The 23772-nt window shown below is 40.7% G+C and overlaps 1 protein-coding gene across 1 annotated transcript in view; it reads right to left on the bottom strand.

Moving 5' to 3' along the window:
* Positions 1-17897: 17897 nt before the first annotated feature.
* Positions 17898-23772, bottom strand: part of TBC1D5 (TBC1 domain family member 5) — a 293599-nt gene continuing 287724 nt past the window's right edge. The window contains exon 22 of the mRNA XM_052695951.1: positions 17898-21128. Within this exon, the coding sequence (XP_052551911.1) occupies positions 20841-21128 (288 nt within the window). The 3' untranslated portion in view covers positions 17898-20840. The remainder of the gene's footprint in view (positions 21129-23772) is intronic.

Here is a 23772-nt window from a genome sequence, read left to right on the forward strand (position 1 = left end):
AGCTGAATCGCCTTCACCTGTTCTCCCATGGCTGACTCAGTGCTTGCCTCAGGTGGTCAATCAGTGCTTCAGGCCATGACTCAACAGTTCCCATACAATCATAGAATCATCAAGGGAGGAAAAGACCTCCATAGGAGGGATCATCCAGTCCAATTGCTAACCTACAGCAATATTTCTGCACAAAACCATGTTCCTTAATAAAACATCTAAACATTTCTTGAGCACCTCCAGGGACAAGGTTCCACCTCCCCCCTGGGCAGCCTGTTCCATGATCTAACCACTCTTTCGGAAAAGAAATTTTTCCATCCAACCTGAATCTCCCCTGGTGCAACTTGGGACCATTTCCTTGCTAGTAATGTGTGGGAAGAGGCTGACTCCCACCTCACCAACAGTCCTTTCAGGTAGCTGTAGAGAGTGACAAGGTCTCCCCTGAGCCGCCTCTTCTCCAGACTGAACTGCTCCCATTCCCTCAGCTGCTCCTCATAAGACTTGTGCTCCAGACCCTTCACAGCTTTGTTCCCATCTCTGGACACGCTCCAGGGCCTCAATGTCATTCTTGTAGTGAGAGACCCAAAACTGAACACAGTACCTCGAGGTGCAGCCTAATCATGTGCCACTAACTCTCTGCCAGGTCACTCTCTGCACCACCTAACCCTTGCAGTGTCAGCCTTTATCCTTCAATGTGCCTCGCATGCTTTTGTATTTTTGTTTACTTATGAAATGCTCACTGCTAGTGCAGGCTTTGTCTCTGCAGTATGGTTTGTCCTGTTGTTGACCCCATGATGCAGAGAAACCAACAATACCTCTTCTGAATCTTGGATCCAGACATCACAAACTACCCAGGAGTCAGGAGGACCTTAGCAAGCCTACAGCATTTTTATTGCCCTTGTTCTCCTAGCCTCTTCTTGACCCATGCCTCACTGACTCCACACTTGTCAGACAGCAGCTAAACATATTGCTGCATTCAAGTTCAGCATCTTGACTGACTCCATTTACCCACACCCTTCCCCATTAAGTACAGCTTATGGAGTGAACATCTTCAGGGGGGTGTACCTTCCTCCAGCTGCTGTGGCCACCAGGCACAGACTTGCACTCACCTGGGTACACAGCCTGTGGCCTTCTTCAACACTGGGAACAGCTGCAGTTGGGATAAGATGGGGTCATGAAGGCAGAGCGTGAGACAGCATCTTTCTGCCCTGCTTGCAAGCTTTCTCAGCAGACAGAACAAAGTCAGTCACCTCACAGACTGTATCCCTGCTTGCAGTATGCACCTTTCCCTCTCCGTATTCACCCAGCAGGCATGGGTTTATCATCTCTTGGATGGAATAAAGTCTTGCATTTTTGCTCCCCGAGGAGTCTGGAGCCAGAGCACACCCTGCGAGGACAGACATGCAAGCACTGAGGCAAGAAGCAGAAGGCTACATCAGACAGCAAGGTTGGATCTCTGCAGACACCAAGGAAAACTGTCTCAGAGCATAGCCCAAGAGCAGGACATGCATGTGTAGCTCAGCTGCAGTCCTTCCCAGCACTAAACCAGCAGAGCCAGGTGGTCAGAGCAGCCCTTGGCAAGGTCCAGGGAGACAGAAGATGCTGCTGGTGCATAGCCCAGATATAGGTACCAGGAGCATTGTCTATAATAATATATTACTTTTATTGGCCTAAACACAGCATTCTAGTTAAGACACTGTGTTTCACTTACATCTGGTGTTTACACAAGCCAGTGATTCTATGCCAGACAAATCCTGCATAATTTCTTCAGTAAAGTGCAGTTTAAATAGCTGCCTGCAGCATTTCTTTGCCTTCTTGCTAAAGGCAATGGCTGGTTCTGTGGACAATAAAGAAGCAATGACAGGTTCAACCTAATCAGTTCACTCACCCTTTTAAAGAAATGCCCAGGAACAAGCAACAATTTTATGTATGTTCAAAACTGGATGACTCAGTAAAGTCTTCAACGTGGCTCCCTAACCATCTCTTCTTCATATGCTTCAAGAATGATAGCATATGGCATCCATGAAACTGGAGATTTAAAGCTGTTGAGGTTAGCTTTAATCTTATAGAATAGTATAAAAAACTCCTCAGCAAAGCTGTGAGGAGACACTCAAAGAACTTTAACAATATTGCTTAAATAGAAGTTCACTGAGTTATTCATTCCCTTTTTAGTTTGTTTCCTTGAAGCTGCCTACCTAAAATACCTTGATCTTTCTTTTTTCCTCCATGCCTTGTGGCTGAGGAAAATTAGTAATTTAAGGTTTATGGGTGGAGTGGGAGAGAGTATGTTCTGAAAACAGTTTCGTACTGCACTTCTGTGCATCCTATCTTCTCTTATTCCTCCTGCTCAGAAGTCCATTACATGAAGAAACAGTCACTTCGACCACATGCAACCCTGTCTTTATAAAAACTAAGATGTGGATATCAGAATGAAAGGAAGAAACAGAGTCATCATGCAATTATTACACATTTATATACCAATCTTGCTGGAAGGGAGGTGCTGCTGAAGGTGAAACTTACATTCTCTGTGCAAGTATTTAAAAGTAACTTAATGACCTCGGCTAAGATACTCAGAGCTCTTATTAAACTGCTGCTTTGCGGTGAAGAAAGATGTGCTGGTGTGGACAAGATTAGAGAATTAGGGTAAATTCATCTAGCTGTGTAGGAAGAAGACTTACATGAAACCATCTTCCATATCCATAGATAATTTATGAATAGAATGCAACTATCATTCTACAGTCTCAAATAGACACAGCTGGTTAGACACACACAGCCTGCCATCTTAGCCAGCAGGGGAAGCATTTGTCTCTTGTTTCAAATTTGCTTTCTCTAAAGTTGATGGCACACTTGATGAACTTTACTAATTGCATTTTGGAAGGATGGAAAAGATCATTCAAGAAGGAAAAGGACCCATAAAAAACTGAAAACAAATACAGACATATGATTAGGCTGGATAAACCTTAAAATGCTACAAACTCTTTGCATCTGCACCTGTGAGAGGAGATGGATCCCTGTTACGGCTGGAGTTTCATTTTTAAACCATGAAGAGGAGTTCTATTTGTGAACATCTTGAAAATACAGGTTATAAATGTGTTTAATGAGGCCTTAACTTCCTGTTAAGGGTAGTCCTCTGCACACCAGCATACTTGCAAACAGCATCAGACTGACCCGCAAAGAGAAATGGCAAACAACATGCTGGGCTGTGACAGTGAGAGATCAGGCAACCATGGCAATAAGCTTGTTTGGGATAACCTTACAGCCAGAGATATTTTGGCTATAGAAGGACTCGCATCTTTGACTTGTATAGACTGAGCTTTTTGGGAATGGTGGCCCTAGGACTTATATTTGTCTCCCCACTATCTGTTGGAATGGAAGTACCAGCCTGTTCCACAGGTCCTCACTGCCCGTTTCTATCCATGCCTGTTTGGAAAGCAGCTCCTATATTTCCTGTGGGATTCAGTGCCATTTCTCTTGAAGCCCAGAGGCCACGAACCACAGTGCACTAACTCTTTTTAGCAACAGCTCTGTGACTTGCTGTACATAAAGTTCCTGTGCCACAATTAAGTACCCTGCAGAAGCATGTCTGCTTTCTGCAAGAACAGTGGCAGCTCTGGTGAGTGGTATTACCATACAGCAGGCAGACAAAAACCTTTTAAAGGATCTTGGTAAGATGCAGTAGAATAGAAGTACAGAAGAAGAAAAAACCTGTCTCCAGCTTCCAATTAACCTGCCCCCAGCTGTCTTATCATGTTAATTTTATATTTCACTTGTGTTAGATCAAGGGCAGTACAGATGGCTGCGCTCAGCTGTGAGATGGCAGAATGGACTGAGGCATCCACAGCATGGCTTTCACCTCCCTGAAGCATGGGGAGTGGGTTCCTGTGGCTCAGCAGGTCAGTGAAGATTAATAAAGCAGTCAGCAGGTAATTATCACCCCCTTGTTAGCCCTGGTCCCAAAGGAATAAATTAAAGGAATAAAGTAGAAAGCAGCTGCAAGAGGATCAGTGTGAGGCTGCATCTCCTTTTGCAGGGGAGAGGAAGAGGAGGGGGCACCCTCCTGAAGGTTTCAGCTTGAAATCACCGATGGTTTATAGGAAGTTCCTCTCTGTGAGGGCAAGTGTTGCCATTTGTGCATTTTAGGCAGTTGAATTCACTAGTTCTTTTAGGGTCTAAGCATTTGCTAGCACTAAGTTTACAGAAAGCAAGATGATCTCCCTCCTTTATTTAGTCACCGTAGGCATATCTGTCAGGTGCACTTCTCAGTCTGTAGATCCATCTACCCGACTTGGGACTTGTGGCAAATGGGAGGCTTTAGAATGATTAGTAGTGCCTTTGAGACTACACCTCCTGAATGCAGAAGTTTCATTAGCAGCAAAGACAGCAGGAACTCAATTAGGCATCTGCACAGATGTAGGCAGTGAAGACACGTCTCTCTCTGCACTGAGTTAAGGCAGGAGATGAATTCCCAAAGAAGAGCACTTATGTGGTAGTGTTGTCATATTTGCAATCTGTTAATTGTTTCATCTCACTGTGGTGAAATAATGCAGAAAATAGTTTGGACTAGTGCACTTTTAGGAAACACTAACTACAGCTGACAAGAGGCCACAAGTCACTATTTTGGCTGACATCAGAGCAGAATGAACAAAGAACACAACAGGTGTGCAGTTTTTAGGTGAGAGGCAAAGCGATGGCACAAAACAAAGCACAAAATGTGGAGGGGATGGATTCTCAACATCATGGGAAAGTCAAAAGTCTTAAAAACACCAGTGCTGGTCTCTCTTTTGCACTTTCATTATTAAAGATTGTTCTCCACTTAGTGGTTTTCCCCATCCACAGATAACGCACATTAACTTCTGAACTTGCAGCTGCAAAAAGGAAAAAAAAAAAGAAAGCAATATTCACATAGATGGGAATGACAAAAACCTGATGATGCATCTCTGTGTGCTTTGGCACCATTCCGATATGTGCCACTTAACAGCCTTTCTCCTGTGAATGATCTCTTTATGGGATAGACAGGAGCACTTGGAGGGGTGGAGGCAGACCTATTGGTTCAGTCTCCCAATGGCAACAGGCTCTGGAATACCCTTTCATGTAGAGCTCAGCTATCCCTACCACAAGAAGAACAGCCGTAGGGACAGCTGCACAGCAAGTTCCCCTTGGTGACACTTATTAAGATCTGACTTGATCTCCGCTAGTACCTGGAGAGGAGCCAAACAACCCAGAATAGGCATTGTCCTGTCCTCCTGCACGCAGGCACGGCCTCTGTCTGCATCCTGCTGTGGCACAGAGCTACCTGCTATTGGAGAAAGCTGGCCTCCTTGCAGAAGCCTATTCGCAAGCTGCTCTATCTCCACAGTCCTCTCAAGGCAATGGGCATCTGGCCTCGGGGAATGCCCAAGTATGTCTTGGGTTTATCAGCCGCCTCCTCCTTTTCTCAAAAATAGGTCTGTCTTCATGTCAGCTGCTAGTACAGGCCATTACCATCCTTGGCTGTTTATAGTTTTTTTTTTTTTTTTTCCACTGGAACAAATCTGTAGACAGAAAGTCAGAAATGGTTTATTGAATAAATGAATTAAGATCATGTGTTCCTATGTGGCTGGAGAACTTCATAGTTAAAAAAAAAAAAAAAAAAAGCAGGGCAGAAAAGGAAGTCAAAACACGACATGAAGACATTTGATGGTAAAGCGATGCTGCAGAATGCCTTAAACTCCCAAGGGATGAATACAAGAACACTGTGAACTCCAGTTTTAAAGTGCAGTTCCTTACACCTGAATCCACCTACTCCCAGGGCTTACATCCAAATGCCAAACAGCTAGGCTAAACTTCCAGCAAAGCCATCCCAGTAAAGAAAGCCAGTGTGGGGCACCTTGATAACATTAATGGAACAAAGCTGTTTCTCCCTTTGCACATCACACTTTAAAATCACCTTTAAATGTCATTGTCTCACAGCAACAAATGCAGTCTGAAAGTCATAGCCAGAGACTTCACGGGTCTCCCTCTCCTCCCTTTCACCATGGCGAGTACAAATTCCCCAATCATGATGTATTCTTAACACTGACGTGCTAAGATGCCTGACAAATCTACATTCAGGACTTTCTGCACAAATTGTTTGTTTACAATAAAAGCCATCTCTTAGTTGCAGTTGTGCTGCTGAGTAACCAGAGCTGAATCTGCCAGCCACATCCATAAAGGACAAAGCTGTCCAAAGAGATCTTCCCTTTCCCATTAGAAAGCACTAAGAGAACATATTCTGCAGGGCTGGATGCTGTTGAATCACACTAATTCATGAGGAGCTCAGTGTCACCACCAGGGCAACAACTGGCTTCGGTAGCACAGTTGTTGGCAGGTGCGAAACACAAAGGGACTTTGGTCCGTTCTTACACTTCATGGCCTCTGGACCTCATTATTTCTGCTGTTTGACAGAAGGGTAATTAAAACTCCACTGTAAAAATAAAAACTTAGAGATTTGTTTAGAAAGCAGCATTCTCCTGTAGTATTGCTTTGCAGAGATGGGTGTTGCCCACCCGTTGTGTGGTTTTTTTGTTTGGAAAAGGCTCCAGAAGCAGCTCACTCCCCAAGAGCTCTGCAGAAGGTTGCACTAGAAACAGGCTCACTGAAAAGCAGCAGATTGATGGTGTTTTACTCATGGATCGACAAAATAGTTGAGATTTCAGTAAATTCACCTGAACAACATTTTTTTTTTTGCCACTGCAAAATCTCCCATCCTTCCCTCCCTCTCTATCTATTAAACAACCTAAAAATATCTCAGTGAGTGCAGTTGTACAGCAATGTGATATTTTTACCGCTACTTTCCCCTGATTACCCTTCTCTGTAGCTGCCCTATTTCACAATTATTTCCCGTCGCTCACGCTCTGTGCTGAGGGCTGTTTCTGCATACAGGGCTGCATGCCTACAGCAGGACCAGCCTGCCCCAATGTTGCCTCCAGCTGCTCCTGCTACCCAATGCTCAGAGTGATGTGCAGAGCTGAGGGGAAGCACACCCCTTTCTGAGCTGGGAAGGTGCCTGCTGTGAAGATGCAGTGATGTCAGCGGTGAATAATTAAGTGATAATGTAATAATTGTGAGTTTGTGCTCCATTAAGTGAGCTCCTGCTGGCTGCTTAATGAGCAAACAAAAACTCAAACTCTATTAATGCTATTCCAGTAACATTAATTGTTAAAAAAAAAAAACAACTCAGAAGTCCTTCGTGGTTATCATCTGGAAACACATGCCAAGGTGGAAATTGTGAACTATACCAGGGCAGCATTTGGAACTCTTAAAAGTTCATTTTCTTTTCAGAAGAGTGAAGAATGAGGTAACCATGCCGACAGGAGGGCTGCTTCCTCTCTGCAACATCTGGCTCCTTTGTTGCAAAAAGAGCAGCAATTGGGCTCCTCCTCCTGCACCAGGGCTGCAACAACTGCATCACAGAGCTGGCTTGTGCACATCAGAGAGATGAGGAGAGCCTAGAGGATCCTTATTTGACAATATAATATGTGAAATTTATGAAGGATCTAAAAAACCAAATGGGTGATATTGATGAAGCTGCAACAATTTGGAAGAAGAAATCCAGAGCCAGAGTTGCCCACTGGGGCAGTGAGCAAATGGAACATCTTTCACTGAGCTTTGAGATGAGACACAGCTGCTGCATGGGAACACATACATCAGGGCTGCCCTGGGCATCTGGGACCTCGAATCACACACAGTGGTAAATCAGTACTACTGCATTAGAAGTAAAGCCAGAAGAGTGCAGAGATCAATGCAAGGTTCAGGCTGCACGCGAATGACGACATTCTCAACGCAACAAAGCAAGAGATGGCCCTTCTGCTTGAGCTTATGATCCATGGAAAGTCAGTAAAGCATAAATTCTATTATTTTCCCTTGATGGTAACAAATGAAAAAGAATGGATGTAATGTCTACAGTTCAGTGCCCTAATTTCTAGAGGTCCGCTAGTTGAGGTGGGTCCTTTAACAAATCATTTTAACGGCCTTAAAATCTTTTTTTTTATGAAAAGGAACAAGTATTTTTTGTGTTTTCACTGATTTTACTTGAAACTCCTCATCAACAAACATTACTCAGTGTGCAGAATTTACAGTCAAAGCATAAAGATACTTAAGAAATCTTTCCTAGAGAAACACAGGTTGTACTCAAGTAGCAGAGACATATCTAAGTCTAAGTTTAAAGACTTGGTACTCTATTAGGGAACTGAAACTTTGTACACCAAAAACATCAGCTACCTGTTATTTAATCTTGTAGTAACCTGCAGCAGTGATCTGGGTGTACCCTTATTTACTCCAACCAACAGGCTGAGGCTTACAGGAAACCCAGAAAGATAACATGCAAGAACAACATCTACCTGCTTCCTGAAGGACACACTTGATAGTGCATCATCAAGGACATTCTCACCAGGTGATGTTTTCTCTGCTAAAAGTACCCTCATCTTGGATAGCCTTTTGGATAGTTTGCAATACTATCCAAAAGGGGAAGGCATTTTGTAAGAAACACAGTAGTAACAAACAAACAAAAAATTAGAAGGAAAGAACTGGGGAAAATGTCATGTAAATTGTTGTTCCATTTATGTACTTCTGTGCTCCAGAACAGGTTTTCAGGGGTGAGGTACACTGCAGCTTTAGGGAATGCTTTTGAACAGAGCTCTGCTGTAAGAACAACGCACCATCACAAAGATAGTCCTCTCATGCCTTGTCTTCTCCAGAACCCTCTCATTTCTTGCCTTCCCCAAAAGAAGTGAAAATCAAGACCAGCAAAATAATATTTGTGCCGTATGCTGAGTTCTGGCTTTATCTATGAGAAGACAAATAAAATGGAGATTGGGAGGTCCCTTAAAAGAAATGGAGGTCCATTTCTTTTTATGAGGAAAGATATCATATCTTTCAGATATGAAAGGATGAGTAGCCAGTTATAACATTACAACTGGCAAGAAAAAGGCATAGCCAAAGACCAGTTTGACCGTGTTAGACATCTGGCAGTAGGTGCTGGGCATCCTAAAAATCTTACTGTATCAAACACACACTGAGGCATTTGCATTTAAAAATAGTTAATAGCCCAGAGTACTGTTTTCCTTTGTGATTATGATGACTGTCAAATAACATGATGGTAATATCTTACTTAAGGCTATATAAACATTGCTCTAAAGTGAGGGTTTTCTTTACATATGATGGGAACAAATTAAAATATAGCAACTGCCTAAATCTCTCAGTCCAACTGGGAGTAGGCTGGTTTTTGATCTTGGACAGGTTGTCCTTATCCAAAAATCCTTCATCATTGCATAAAGGCTTGCTTACACTCCCCATACATACTAGGTTCTCTGTTAATGTTAGAGCTTTCTAAGCTAAGGGAGATGGCATGAAGACATTGAGTACACTAGAGCTCAAATATATTCTCTCTCAGATTTTCTGAGATGACAAATCTTTGTTTCCAGCTTTATATACTGAAGCATAGCATATTTATTCTGCACAGACTTCTACATCTTTTTTTTTTTCTGCAAAAAATATTGTCTAAAGAAGTAAATATTCTAACGAATTCAAGGAAAATTCAGCACTTTTACAAAAAAATAACAAAAAATTGCCAAAATAACAAACCAAACATAAACACAAAATTCCTTCTTCCTTTTTGCAAAATAGGCTGAATTGCAGAGATTTGGAGCTCTGGTTTGGTGAGATTCTCTGAAAGACTCTGAGAAAGAATCTGCTCTAAATTCTTTCATTCTCTCATGCTGCAGAGATCGCATTGCATGATATTGGCTAAATTGGCACGTAACAGTGCAGAGGCTGACGTATCCAACACCCTTTTTTGGCTGTGCTGGATTTATTCCTTCAAGAATGCAGAAAGCCAGTCCAGCCTTTATTGATGAAAACCACAAAGGTAACCTACAGCACAAATTACTTTTCCACTCACTGGCAAACAATGGGCACTGTCGACATTCTCTGCATTATTACATGTAGGCGGGTGATAATTCAGAAGTCATGCATCTAGCAGTCAGTATTTCTACACCTAGAGAGTTACTGCTGTCATAGAATGATCCGTCAGGGCAGAAACTTTATTTATATGTAGCAAACATAGGCTCATCCAATTACTTTTATTGCATGCACCTATGATATGTTGTTCAAATATGGCCTTAATTTTGAATTCTGTAAATAATCAAAGCAGAGAGTAGCAGGCATGTTGTCAGCATTCAGGCCATTGCAGCTTTCTTTGCAGAGCTGATCTAAGAGTCTGGCAAGTATATGACACTAATGATATATGTACAGTGCCTTTAAACACTACTTCTGCAGCAAACTCATTTTCTTTCATTTCTAAGTTTATAGCCATCAGAAAATCCATAATCAATATACCCACTCCAATTATCAAAAAGAAGTAAAGCAGGCTCTTCCCATTACCTTAGCAGCAGAGGATACCATTTTTCCAACATTTCTTATGCAATTCTAGGGAACAGATATGATGCCACCTTCCTGAACTCAGACCATGGCGTACAGAAAAAACAATGACAAGATGTTCAAAGTTGCCAGAACTATTTTCAGAAGCAACAAAGCATGTCTTCTGTTAAATCCAAATATGCATTTCAATGATATTTAGGCACCAGATTCATTCAGATGCTGACTCTGTCTGGTCCCCTGACAGCACCTCACCCGTTAGCCTGCCCTTCCCCAGAGGATTATACATCATCACAATCAAACCTAGGAGCAAACAGATCCTGCTCTTCCTCAATGCAGCTCTGCCTGCTGGCTGCTCATCAAGACTTCTGGATGTCTGATTGAGTTTTTACATTGGTCTTCTCTCCAGTGGCAGTGTAGTGTAGACCTTGGTGGAGCTGGGAATACAGCGTGTTCTTATTTTCCATCATGCCCATACAGACTGTACTAGAATGTGCAGTGTTTGTCCTTGGAGAATCACAGATTCCTGTCACAGCTCATTTAAGGAAGACAAACAACATGGATAAGTGTCCAAAATGGGGCAGTAGAGGCAACACATTGCTTTACATTAAGGAGATTAAACAATAACTGTTTGGCAGCCTCCTTCTCATGAACTGAATGCCCTGGTCAACCCCCATTCCTTGCACTGTTCTTATCAAGAGCAGTCTGAAAGTCTGAGCTCAGCGAAGGTTCTACAGTTGATTTTAATGGCCTCTATAGGTTTACTGCAGGTAAAGTAGCACATGGCAAGGCACCAATACCACAGAACTTTTCTCTCCAGTTGGTAGCTAATCCTACAGCAGTAATGATCATCCTATCCTCATTGCCCTTCCTGCACAGCTTATACACTGGACAAAGAAAAACACGGATGTGGCATCAGCTATACCTTAGTGAATTACTCTTGAAGGGATAGTACTATGGAGCTGCTGTTTCACAAACAGTTCATTAAACCCTAATATGACTAATGCATTTGTTATTCATGTGCATATAAATTTATTCTTTGATCTGCTTGTAAATCTATTTTGAGGTACTTGGAGTTAACAGTCTTCACATTGCTCTCACACTCTCCCTTAATTATCATGGTACAGTTAGTTTCTCTTTTTCCCTCCCACGTCCTTTTCTTTAGAAAAACACCCTTAGGTCACAGAATCACAAATCACTATGTGAATTTGTTAGAAAAGAAGTATTTTTTAGAAAACATAAAATGTGCTTCAGTTACCAACCATCCCTAAAATTATCCTCCTATAACAAGCATTGCACACATGGTTTTGGAGAAATTTCTTTGCCACTTTCAATAGGTGATATGAAGAGTAACAGAAGAAAATTCAGGAACATTCTAAGTACAACAGTAATTATGGTGTTAAAACCCAGACTCCATATGAACAATCTGATCAGATAACTGTGTTTAAACACTTATCTACTGATGAAAATCTGTTCAGAACACAAAAGTCAGCACTGATACGAAGTTTTTCCCCTTTGCACAATCTTGTATCTCAAGGTCTGTTTCACTGTTGACTCAGGTCACCTCACCCTGATGCAGCACTGATTTATCCTGGCTTCAGGCATTTCCAGGCAGGGCAGAGCGCATGGTCCCATTGCCTTTCTGTGGAGAATATTTCATAATGGGATACAAGTCCTGACTCCGAAACAGTGAACAGAGAGAGAAGAAAAGGCAAAAATGTCTTTCAGAGCACATCTCCAAAATAACTCTATGAAGATTGTTCAGCAAGAAACCAATTGCAGCCAAAATGGAAACCTTCTCTGCCCAGTCTGGTTGCAGAATTTATGCATTCATGACAATTAATCGGCAGCAACATGGAAGAAGCCCAGTGCCTTCTCCCTCTGAAATCCTGCATAAACTTCCCATTACAAGGGCAGCAGCCCCTTAAAAGCAATGTTCCTCGCCCTACAGCTGGGGTGAGGTGAGTGAGGCGGACACGTAACAGGAAGCATAGCATTGATCTGCCAGCACAGAGGGAGCAGCTGCTCCAGACTGGGTGTGTGCTGACCCTGCACTGTCAGCCTCTTAGAAGCTCTGCTAACACGGAGCCCAAGTGTTTGTCAGTCCCCAGGGCTTGTAGTTCTTCTGCTACACATCCTCCCTGAACTGAGGAACTGACTTCCAAGAAGCCACCACCACCACTGCTGCCACCAGCCTCGCTAGGTTTTGCTACATGATTTAGCATTGCTAACAGCTGTGGTGAGATCTGACGGGGAGTATCTGCAGCAAGCAACTCACAGTGGAGGTGTAAACCAGTTTTAACGCATACTGATGCTTCTGTTTCATACACAAACCTCCTGACTCACAAATTGAAAGTGCAGACAGAACACTGTGAGACCAATTGCTGAGGGGCTGCAAGGAGCAGTGATTCTAGATAGGACAAAGACACATATTTTCATCCAAGTGTCCTAAACCACAGCAACATACAGGATCAACAGTTAGTGCTAAGACAGTGCTATTTTGAAGCAGCTGGGAGGATTGTCACACACGGAAGCCAGCACCAGGAGAAACACACCTCAGTCTGAATACACCGATGTGATCCTTGGAGCCAGAGGAAGTGCTGCTCCACATCCGTGGCAGTGTAACCCAGGCAGGTGGATCTGCTGGCTCCATGGATTTAGGAGGTCAGGCTGAAGAGCCCTGCAGATTGATGAAAACCTCTGATTAAATCAACACTCTTGTGCTTGAAATACAGTGAATGCCAACCTTAGGGCTAATAATTTTGATATTAGTGCAGTATCCTCTGTCTTACATACATATGGATGAACATTTACAAAAAAATAAACTTGGACTTAGTTTGTGAACCAGTCCTGACTTCTCCTCATCTGGAGAAGGGACTTTCCCTACCACAAAACAGCAGTGAGCATGAAGGCTGCCCTCCATCTGATCTGGCTTGGATTGATCCCTGCCACATTACACAGCCAGGTCCAACATCTTGGTGGCAATTTCATTCCTTACCAAAGACAGGCTCTCCCTATATTTTTTAAAATGAGAAGATTTGGGGATGCTTGTCTGTGCTTAAGGAGTCTAGAAGACAGGCTCATGGTTTCTCATTTTGATGGCAAATTTCTTCTAACTATGGTAAGTAGCTCTCTCATGTCCTTTGTTGTGGTTTTCCTCAAATGATTTATAACTGAAACTCCCATAAACCATGACATTTATGTGAAGGTGTGAAAGGATCAGATGGGTATGCAGGTCATGCTGGCGGGGGATGCCAGGGGAAGAAAACAAACATCATGCTGTAGAGAAGCACCACAAAATGCGTATTTAAAAAGACCCAAGTATTTCAGAAAACAAAGCCATTCATTATAAACAAAAAGCATGTTCTGATTTTCTTTCTTTAAAAAAGTCTGTCCAAGCCATATTCATCATCAAACTTCTCTGGTGAGGCCAGCAGTACCTAAATAGGCTCTGAAAAAATACACAGATAATAATACAGAATACAAATACACTGAAGAACAGCAGGCATTTTACCTCTCTTCAGCTGTCCTAATAGACATTGGTGTTTCACTCTGTGCAAACTAATGACCACACAAATCCTGCCATCTAAAAGCAACAACAATTAGATTACAAGCATTTTGAAGTCTTTTCCTCTCTCTCTTCCTTTCTTCTACTTCAACATAACTGATATGGAGATGGAGGAGAGAAGCTGATGCTTCTGAAGACTTACACAAACATTTCTCAAAAATTTTCACACACAGCAAAATGCCAAAATGTGAAAAAGATTTTTCTTCCTTCTTAAGCAACTGTAAAGTGTAGACTTTGCATCCCACAGAAAGAAAAAATCGAGGAAACCACACTGTAGTGACTGCAATGCTGACAAGGTTAATGGCACTTGACAACTGCCTTCCTTTTTCTTCTCTTTTTTTTTTTTTTTTTTTTTTTTAATTTATGCTGAAACTTAGAGATATACAAAAGGCAACAACTGGTAATTTCTGCCTTTGGACCCCCTAACCTTGCTAGCAGTGCTGTGGCACTCACAACAAGGAAGAGTCCTCCCATCCCCACATAACAAGGCACATACCAGTGCAGAGCGGCTAAAGGAAAAGAGACACCATTCCCCATTATGGGTTTGTAATGTCAGTGCTTGACACAAACTCCACTCAGTGAGTAAAGTTCTGAAGCTATCAATGTGTTGCTTCAGCATTTTAAGACAAAATAGGTCAGAATTCTACTTCATAGTCAGTTTTAATACACCTTGGCTGTTTTCCAGGTAAAAGAACCCCAAATCCTTAGCTATGAAATTCCATTCTCAAAGAAGGGGAGAAGTATGAGAAAAAAGAAAGGCAAAGCATTTCTGAGTCAAGCAAATATATATATCTTTTTTTTCTTTCTATTTGTAAGAAAGTGTGGATAGAAAAAACATATTAGCTAGTAAACTTACAATAAAGCTTACCACAGGAAAATTATGAGGAGTGAATATGGACACCACCTGCTGTACGAGTATTGTGAGATCTATGCAAGATTGCAGATTTTCACTGGAACAAGGAGCACCCTGGCTGGGCTGGTGGCCAGGCTCCAGGCAGAGGGGATTGGAGTCCTCAGATGAAGAACACTGAACTTTGATCACAGCGACTGAGAACTCATTTATTCAGAAAATTAAACAGCTCAAGCTTTTATGAGTTATGTCCGGTATCACAAAGCTGCCAGATGGGCTAGACTGTGGGAAATTAAAATAAAAGGCATTTAGAAAGAAGGTCTGCTGGGATGTTCCCCCATCGCAACTTCTTCACAACTTAGTAAACATGTGCAATTCATTGTTCATCATACTGGAATTAATCTTCTCCAGACTTCGAAAGTTATTGTCCTGAAGCACAATTCTGAAACACAAGGAGTTGATCTTGGCCCAGGATACTTACCCTTTATGTTTATGTATGTTCCTTTATACTTTGTCCTGTGGTACCACCTGGAGGCTGGAGTCTCAGTGCTGTATCTGCAATGCATGTGTGGTGCCAGAGGTCTTGAGGACAATACAAAGATTACAAAAAACCTTCAGAGAAAGCATAGGTAGGGACTGCAAGGCGCTAATCAATGAGCAAGGCAATAACTGGAGAAAGCAACATCTGGAGCACTCCCCTGAAGACATACCCTAATTCTGTCCAGCTGTGGGCTGCTGGTGGGCTGGGTATTACACTTGGATGTGGGTGCAAGTACTGCAGCAACTCAGACAGCAGGGCCAGCGGTAATGGGAATTCTACATGGCAGAACCAAAAGTATTCAGACTTTAAAGAAAATTTATATAAACCAAGTGAATCTTTACCAAGTTCTGATAATTTTTGCAAACCTAAATAAGCTCTTTGTGTATAAAAATATATTTTTTAAACATTTTGATTTTATTTCAATCATATTTTTAAAAGGGTTTTTGAGGACAGGCTCTTACTCATGTACATTTTCTGCCATGTGTTCCAGGCTACTCATGGATGAAAATATGTGCCATATGAAAATATGGCACATTCCTGAGTATTGCATAGAGGTATTTATTATTCAGCAAGCTATAAAACATCTTTGACTATCTGCCTTTGAGTATCCATGTGCTTCATATTTTCTCTCGTTTTAAAGAGAAATTTAATGCTGATCTGAAACTGCTACTATATTCTCCCTGTCCCCTGCATTCAATTAGAAAAGCAGGTAGATGAAGATATTGTGACAACTATTCTTTCTCTCAAAACTATGCAGCAATTTATATTCCAAAAGACTGACACGATAATTTAGAGCTTTTCTGGGTGCTTCTTTGTACTAGTTAAAAATTCAGAACTATCTCATCTCACTGCAGTCCCTGAAACCCACAGTGAAAGACAAAGCTGAGAAAATTTTCTCAGCTCTAAGCTCTGTATCTGCACGTGACAATTTAAGCAGCAGAGCTTGGATAGTGCTTACAGGATTTTTCGTGTTGTCATCACAAAAGACAGCAGAAGTGCTAAAGCAGTGGGATTTGAAGGATCAAATTCTTATCATTCATAGCAAGAGGAATGGCAGTGCCTTCCCTATGAAGTTGAAATGTCTTTAGCTCATCCTGCAGCTATGCATCAGCTATGATTTTGCAACTTAGAAGCAAAGACAGGTTTGTACCAAACTGCTGGCGAACTGGGTCAAACCATAGTCGAACCAGGTGCATAAAGACATGCAGCCCACTGTAGCACACTGGTACCATATCTCATGCATGCCTTGAGGTAAATACGACTTTTTGTATTCAGCAACATTATTGTCTCATTTTTGTGGTATATTGTTTTCTTACATTTAATTATGTAATGCTCTTCAATTGCATTTCAGTAGTGTGGGAGCAAATTCTTCTCAGATATGATCCTGCTGGTGTCAGCTGAGCTTTACTATTGGATTTCATCTGGCTCACTGTTTGAAAGAGCAAAACTGCTGAACTGATAAATGTACTATTATTAACCCCATTTTGACAGTTTTTGTGATTACAACAGTCTTAGAAGTTCTGTTCAAATTCAGAAAAGATAGATCCTACCTAAAAGAATTTGTAGTTTAAAAGCCTCATGGTTCACCCCTTGCTACTTGTCTTCTGTTTCTAGAGTAACAACACATTTCACCTCTTGCAGAGTCCTCCTGATACCTCTGACACTTTTTTTCATGGTTAAATATATTTCAAGCAGTGGGCAAACAAGTTGCCTGTGTGCACGTTTCAAGTTGCTGTTTCTCCAATGACCTTCTTTCATGCTCTTTCATCTCTAAATTTAGCTAGCTACTGAAGTGAATCTAGTGACACAGGAAATACTAATGCAGACTGTATGTAATCACTCTTAAAAGAACAGCACAGATTATGAGACGGTGTAATCGCTATTCTGTAGCCAAATTAAGTTTATTTTATGAAACTGCACCTTTTCAAGTCTAATAAACCATTACAGACATTCAGTCCAGACCAACACATGCAGCACAAAATCAAAAGTATTATTCAAGGGCTGACACTCAGAACATGGAAATCTTTTAAGGATTGTTGTGTCCATATTTGAACAGATGACATTGTCACTGCCAGGCACAAGTGTCCCACAGATATTAAACCTGAAATTTAATCTTTGTCAATGCTGCTTCATTGTCCTCTAATGAGGAAAGCACACTGTAGAATAAAGGGAACCATTTAAGAATGTGCAATGAACTACTGAGGTTCAGAAAGGTACTGTACAGATACTGAGATGGGAACTGAGATGAGATGATGAGATCATAACAAGTTTACTGAAGCAGCAGAAAGGTTATACCACTTTAAATATTGTACAGCATTATCAGATACAATAAAGATGGCAAAATAGTAAATGTTCTGCGCCACTTGAGTAAGATGAGTAATGAACAATTTGATTTCCTGGATGAAATACATAAAATCTGATTAAAATATTAATAATATATCTGCTTATATAGATAATGGAATAGTTTCTAATAACCTTTGTTTTGAGAAATCATACTTCAAAAATTCTAGTAAAAAAGCTTTTCCTTCTGTGAAAACAGCACAAGCACAACTCAGGAAAGCAGTTAATTCTTTCTTTAATAAAGTGGGCTAGATATTCTTCTGGGATAAAGACACAAAGTTCCACAACTAAGTGAATACCCAGTCAAAATACCATACTGCCTCTCTGCAGTATATATAACTGATATGACATGCAAAAGACTTCAAACAGCCATAAATGACAGATGTAAGATACAGTACAACAGTTTCAAATACATATCTTCATCCCATATTAGTTATTATCACAAGTTTTCAATGCATATCATTTTCTATCTTGTTACTGGTAACCATGAACATTATGAGTGGGTCTTTTCTGGGGAAAAAGAATAATCTTGCATTTTATTTTTTATTTTATTTTATTTATGACTATTTATTTCTCAGTATATTCCTAACATAAAGCAAGACAGGGTGATGGTTTGATATTCTGTCTAACTTACAGGCTCATCTGATTTAAAGAATATATAAAATTTTAACTGTCTCTGTACCATGATTAAGTATGAGACAGCAAATTTGTGACATGGAAGAACATGGTGTAATCAAAGCATATTCGTTTACTGGAACTTGCTCTAATCTTACTTGCATAATCAACTCTCTGCTTCTAAGGATCTTATTATATCCCTTGGCATGACAGAGATCCAGCTCAGTGGTATCCACTGCTTAGAGAAAACTTGTTAGAAACTCCAAAAATCTGTATATACTTTCAGCGCTGCTTTAAAATATGCTGTATTGAAGATACAACTAACTTACAAAAATAAAAGGACTGTACAAATCACACTCTTCCAATGGCAATAAGACCGCTCAAGAAAACAGCAATGTGATCCCTGAAACAAACAACCAGAACAGAAATGAAAAGAATGATTCCTAAAATAATAAAAAAAAGTAAAAACATTTTCCCCTGCCAAAGTTCTAGAATCACTGAAGGCTTACGTATCACAGAATATAAAAATTGTCTCTCTGCCCCCAGAATATTTCTTTCCTCTTTCCACAAGTACTGGTTGAACAGATTCCCCTTTGTTGGTAGTGTGGCACAAGCCTTGCTGAATGGGTTAAGGCTAGAAGAGTTGTAAAGACTTAAAAAACCCAACAGGCACCTAATCCCCTGGCATTCACACAAAATCAGAAACATAAAATAAACCTGAAGGTAGGCATGTGTGTTTATTTCCAAAGTGATTTTCTATGAAGCTTAAAACTAAACCAAAATAAACACCTATCTGAAATGTTACTCGCTTAAGGTCCCTCATCTAAACAAAGCCATCTGACTGTTCACACCACTGCCACAGAGATGTGTGATACTATGTCTGCTCACAACATTCCAGTGTTTTAACATTTTACAAGGCACAGAGAATCTCAGAAGAACTACACAGCGGCTTCTGAATGTGTAAGGATATGGCAGCTCCCATGTAATTACATGACAGCTTTCTCTTAATGTCAGTCATTAACACAGACCATCTAAAACCAGCAAGCCATATCACCTCATCTTTGGGATATTGTACTTAACTCCACTGATAACCACAGACTAATCAGCAAATAACTACCATTTAAAAGACTATACCAACAGAAGCTTCACCATACAGCTACAATGCTCTTGCACAGAGTACTTGATAAGTATCTTGAAACAAAATAATTCAGATTTTGTACTGTTGTGAGAAATGGAGAAATTTTCTAGCACTACTTCCTCCGGCTATAACTGCACAGGTCCTGCATGAGCAGAAGGCTTCCTCTGACTAACAGTTTCTTTTTGCAAATTCCAGAAGAATTGAAAGGAATCAGTGAGTACAAAGAACACCCATCTTACCTATTTGAAAAGAACTGTTATTAGATGCAGTATGTACTTGATGGCAAAGAAATACACTTTTCCATAGAAGAACAAGTTTTAGGGTTAATTAAAAACTTTCTGTTGGTTAATGCTGCTGCACCATTATGTATTTTTTTTTCTGACTAGTAATGTGAAAATCATATATGCATATATGTAAACAGAATATATAGAAGATAATAGCAAAGAGACATAGAAGATAATAGCAAGGAGACATAAAGTGCTTTTAATTATGAACATTTTATATCTACTTTGCACCCTTCCCTGTTAAATTACCATACTCAAAATAATTTTAGATCAACTGGCTCAGATATACACTATGAAATAATGTAATTTCCCTACTCTTTGATGGTAGCGATCTCTGTAAAATCAAAATTAATTCATGCCAGGGGAGTAAAAGCACACAGATACTAAGAGGGAAAGAAGTGAGCTGAGAATTCTCAAGGGGAAAAATAGTAGGCAAAGGGAAGTAAGGCTCTGTTGTATAGGTCCCCCTTCTCAAGGAATTTGTAACACATTCACTTTAACACAGTGCTGAGGAACTATTACACAAACCAGTGCCTTTAACACACCTTAGGCTACTGTTGGATGAAAAGAAAGAAACTAGGATTCCTCAACTGAGAACAAGTGCCAGGATGATGCTTTTAATTTTTCTGATTTACATTCTCTACTTCTCTAGTCACAGACTCTGAAGAAACAGTATCCTTGCCTATTCAGAAAACCCAGTCTAGTATATTTTGCAGAAGGACGATATTAAACCTAGTTTGTCTTTGCCTCTTCAGGTCTGATGTCAAGTACCTATGCATTTCCTAATCCATTATGGTACTTTGCACATACTATTCTATGTTTCAAGAAAGCAACAGTTCTATAGTAACAAAGCTCCTAAGTAAGACAGATCTATAACTAAGAATAACTGTATATTAGAACCAGGTTTACTGGGTTTTTACTTAAGGCAGTCATCACAAGATGTATATTCTTTTTGAAGAGTTGCAACAAAAAATGTATTTTTTTTAACCTAGGCTTTTGGCAGCTGGATGCGTTACTTTCACCTATTTTCTGTCCTAATCCAAAGAACCGTCCAGCCTGTGGAACCACTGGAAGCTGAGCTGAGGTGTACCAGCTGGCCTTCTAATTTCTCCCAGTCAGTTTGGTTAGATGTCCAGTGGGCTTACAATAGCAAAGTCAGAATCTTTGCTGTTATTACTACTGTTGTCATCAGGGCTGGAACTCAGGTTGCTGGAGGAGGCTGAGATGGAGCCCATCAGAGGGTCAGAGAATACCAAAGGACGAGATGGTGCTTCTGGCTTCACTGCTGATTCCTTGAATGTCTGAAGCAACTGTGCTGGCTCTGGGACAGCACTTCTGCTTCCTTCTTCTTTGGAAACCAAAATACAGTCATCAGCACCCTTACTCTCTCTAGTGCTTGAATCAGTGGTAGTCTGTAAGACAACAGCACAGAAAGAACTGTAAGTCAGTACCCATTTTACTATTTAAAAGAATCTTCTGACACACAACGGTGATTCAGGAATGGGATAGAGGAATTATCATTATTCAAAAGTTGCAACGCCCATATCAAAAAGTAAAAAAATCAACAATATGTATTATGGATTAAATTATTAATGACAACAGTACAAAAGCTCTAAAATCATCATCATCATATGATATAAAGTTCTTATATGTTTCCTTATCACAGTGCATCTGTGCCATGCTCTCAGTAGCTGGGCATAAATAATAGTTGTGAAGATTTTAGGCAATTCTATTCACATTGCTGTTATTTTTCTACTGAAGTTCATAAAGACAAACTGAGGAATTTTTTGCAGACCTGCATGTACAATGGTACCTTGCAGCTCTTCAAGAGAGAGGTTTGACAGAAAATTTCCTGATAAAATTCTGATCAGTGGAATCTGAGCTGTACATCATATTTTAGTGTGCAGCAGTTCAAGGCAGATTTGTACTCCCAGGTCTTCAAGGCTTGATGTTGTGGGCTGAAGAACTAAGCACTGTCTCACTTTACCAGAAAATCTGGATGTGGGAATCCCTAATCTATCTTGTTAGATGTCCCAAAGCATTGCAATAGTGGATGATGAATAACGTTGATGTACCAGAAAAATCTCTATGATCTCACAATGTTATATTCCAGCTGGATGTATTCAACTTTTCAAAAGACAATTTGCTCCATGCAATTAGAAGGGAAGTCTGCCATATACAGCATGGTGGGATTTCTCCCACGTTGACAAAACTGGCAACATATTAGTGTGGTTGCAAAGTAAATGGACAATAGCCTCTAGTTTCTTCTGCAAGAGTTGGATTCAACTCCTATCCAGCACTATATTCCTCCAATAGTTATATAATTGATTTCTTAGTTGCCAGTGTATCAGCACCATAACACAACCTACCAAGTGGCCTATGTGGGACAAGTGTCCAGAAGTGGTGTGATATTGAAAACAGTACACTGACTTCAGTAACGCAAGATCAAGGGAAAGGAGAAGTATGGAAATGTGTGTGCCAAACGTTCTTTAATTATGACTGAATGTGAATTCACTTTAGGGTAAAATACAGGTAGCAGGTATTAGAGAAAAAATAAATCAATAACAAAAAAGACAAACAGAAAAAATCGGAATGAGATAAAAGTAGGCACAGTACATAAAATTGGAGAACAGAGGTCGTCACAAGTATCACCAAGTCACAACTTGAATATTAGATTTTTATGGCCTCGAGCAAAACTTGCTTTGCCAAATTTATTATTACAGCTGAAAACAATTTTGCATTGCTCTGATTAGTAATTATAGAGTAGAATATTCTTGAAAAGGATCTGTACAGTAGCTCAGAGAGCAAACACCCACCAATAATTGAGAAGGAATTAATTTCAAACTGTTAAAAGTCACAAATTCAATATTAGCTGAAATACAAATGCATAATTATGACCTGTTTCCTTACAAAACTTGTATGAATGAGAGTTGAAATACACATTTCCCTTTGTAGCAAATAATCTGTTTTGTTATCTGGTTAGTATCTAGGTACAATTATGTCAATTACTATGTTTTGTAAATAACCATTTCAGTGCTTTATCATTCAAATGGAAATGTCTTAAGCTCAGCTTTAACGGTCTCAACATAAGACAGCTGCTAGACTGTGCAGAACCAGAGTAGTCAAAATGTGAATGAAAAACTTCCCAAATACATTCCACGAAATTAAAGAGATCTAGAAGGAGAGATACATCTTTACTTAGGCTCTTGTCATGTGAGACATCATTTGTTATTAATTAGCATTTACTCTCTTTGGTCTGTGATGCTGTTGGTCAGCTGCCATCTCCAGGGCTGGGGCCATAGGCTACCCAGTGTTGCTGCTCTGCTCCAGTCTTGTGCTGACATTTACCTGATTTTGTAGGCAGCCACCACAGCCACAAGACAGGTCCAGGTGGAGCTGTTCTGGGAATCCTAAATACCATGTTAAAATTTTGCATTTTTGCCTCTCTACAAAAGAAATACACGTTCCTCTAAACAGCAACTCTTGCATAACTCACCTGGCTTCTTTCTACATTTCTATTTAATACCTCCCACTCAATGCAGTATAGCCTCATTTTACAAAATTATATGCGTTATTATTCTAAGCTATCATGTTATTTCAGTTCTCACAGCCCTCACATCAGGATGGCTCCATCTCGTGTAGGGTGACATGGACGTACTGGAAAGAGTCCAGCAAATGGCCGCAAAGACAATGAAGGGGCTGCAGCATCCCTGCATAGCTGTGAGAGCTGCAACTGTTCAGCCTGAAGAAGACTCAGAGGGATCTCATCAATGTGTACAGAGACCAGCAGGAAGAGTACAAGAGGGCAGAGCCAAACTCTTTTCAGAGGTGTACAGTGCCAGGACAAGAGGCAATGGGCAAAATCTGGCACACATGAGGTTCTCTTTGAACATCAGGAAATGCTTCTTGACTAGGTGGGCACTGGCACAGGTTGCTCAGAGAGGCTGTGGGGTCTCCTTGGAGATCTTTAAAGCATTCCTGGACATGGGCCTGGCAGCCTGCTCTGAGTTGGAGCAGATGGGCCCAGAAGTCTCTGCCAATCTCAATCACTCTGTG

Source organism: Tympanuchus pallidicinctus, unplaced genomic scaffold (genome assembly GCF_026119805.1).
Source record: "Tympanuchus pallidicinctus isolate F22 unplaced genomic scaffold, pur_lepc_1.0 scaffold3, whole genome shotgun sequence".
Lineage (NCBI taxonomy): Eukaryota > Metazoa > Chordata > Aves > Galliformes > Phasianidae > Tympanuchus > Tympanuchus pallidicinctus.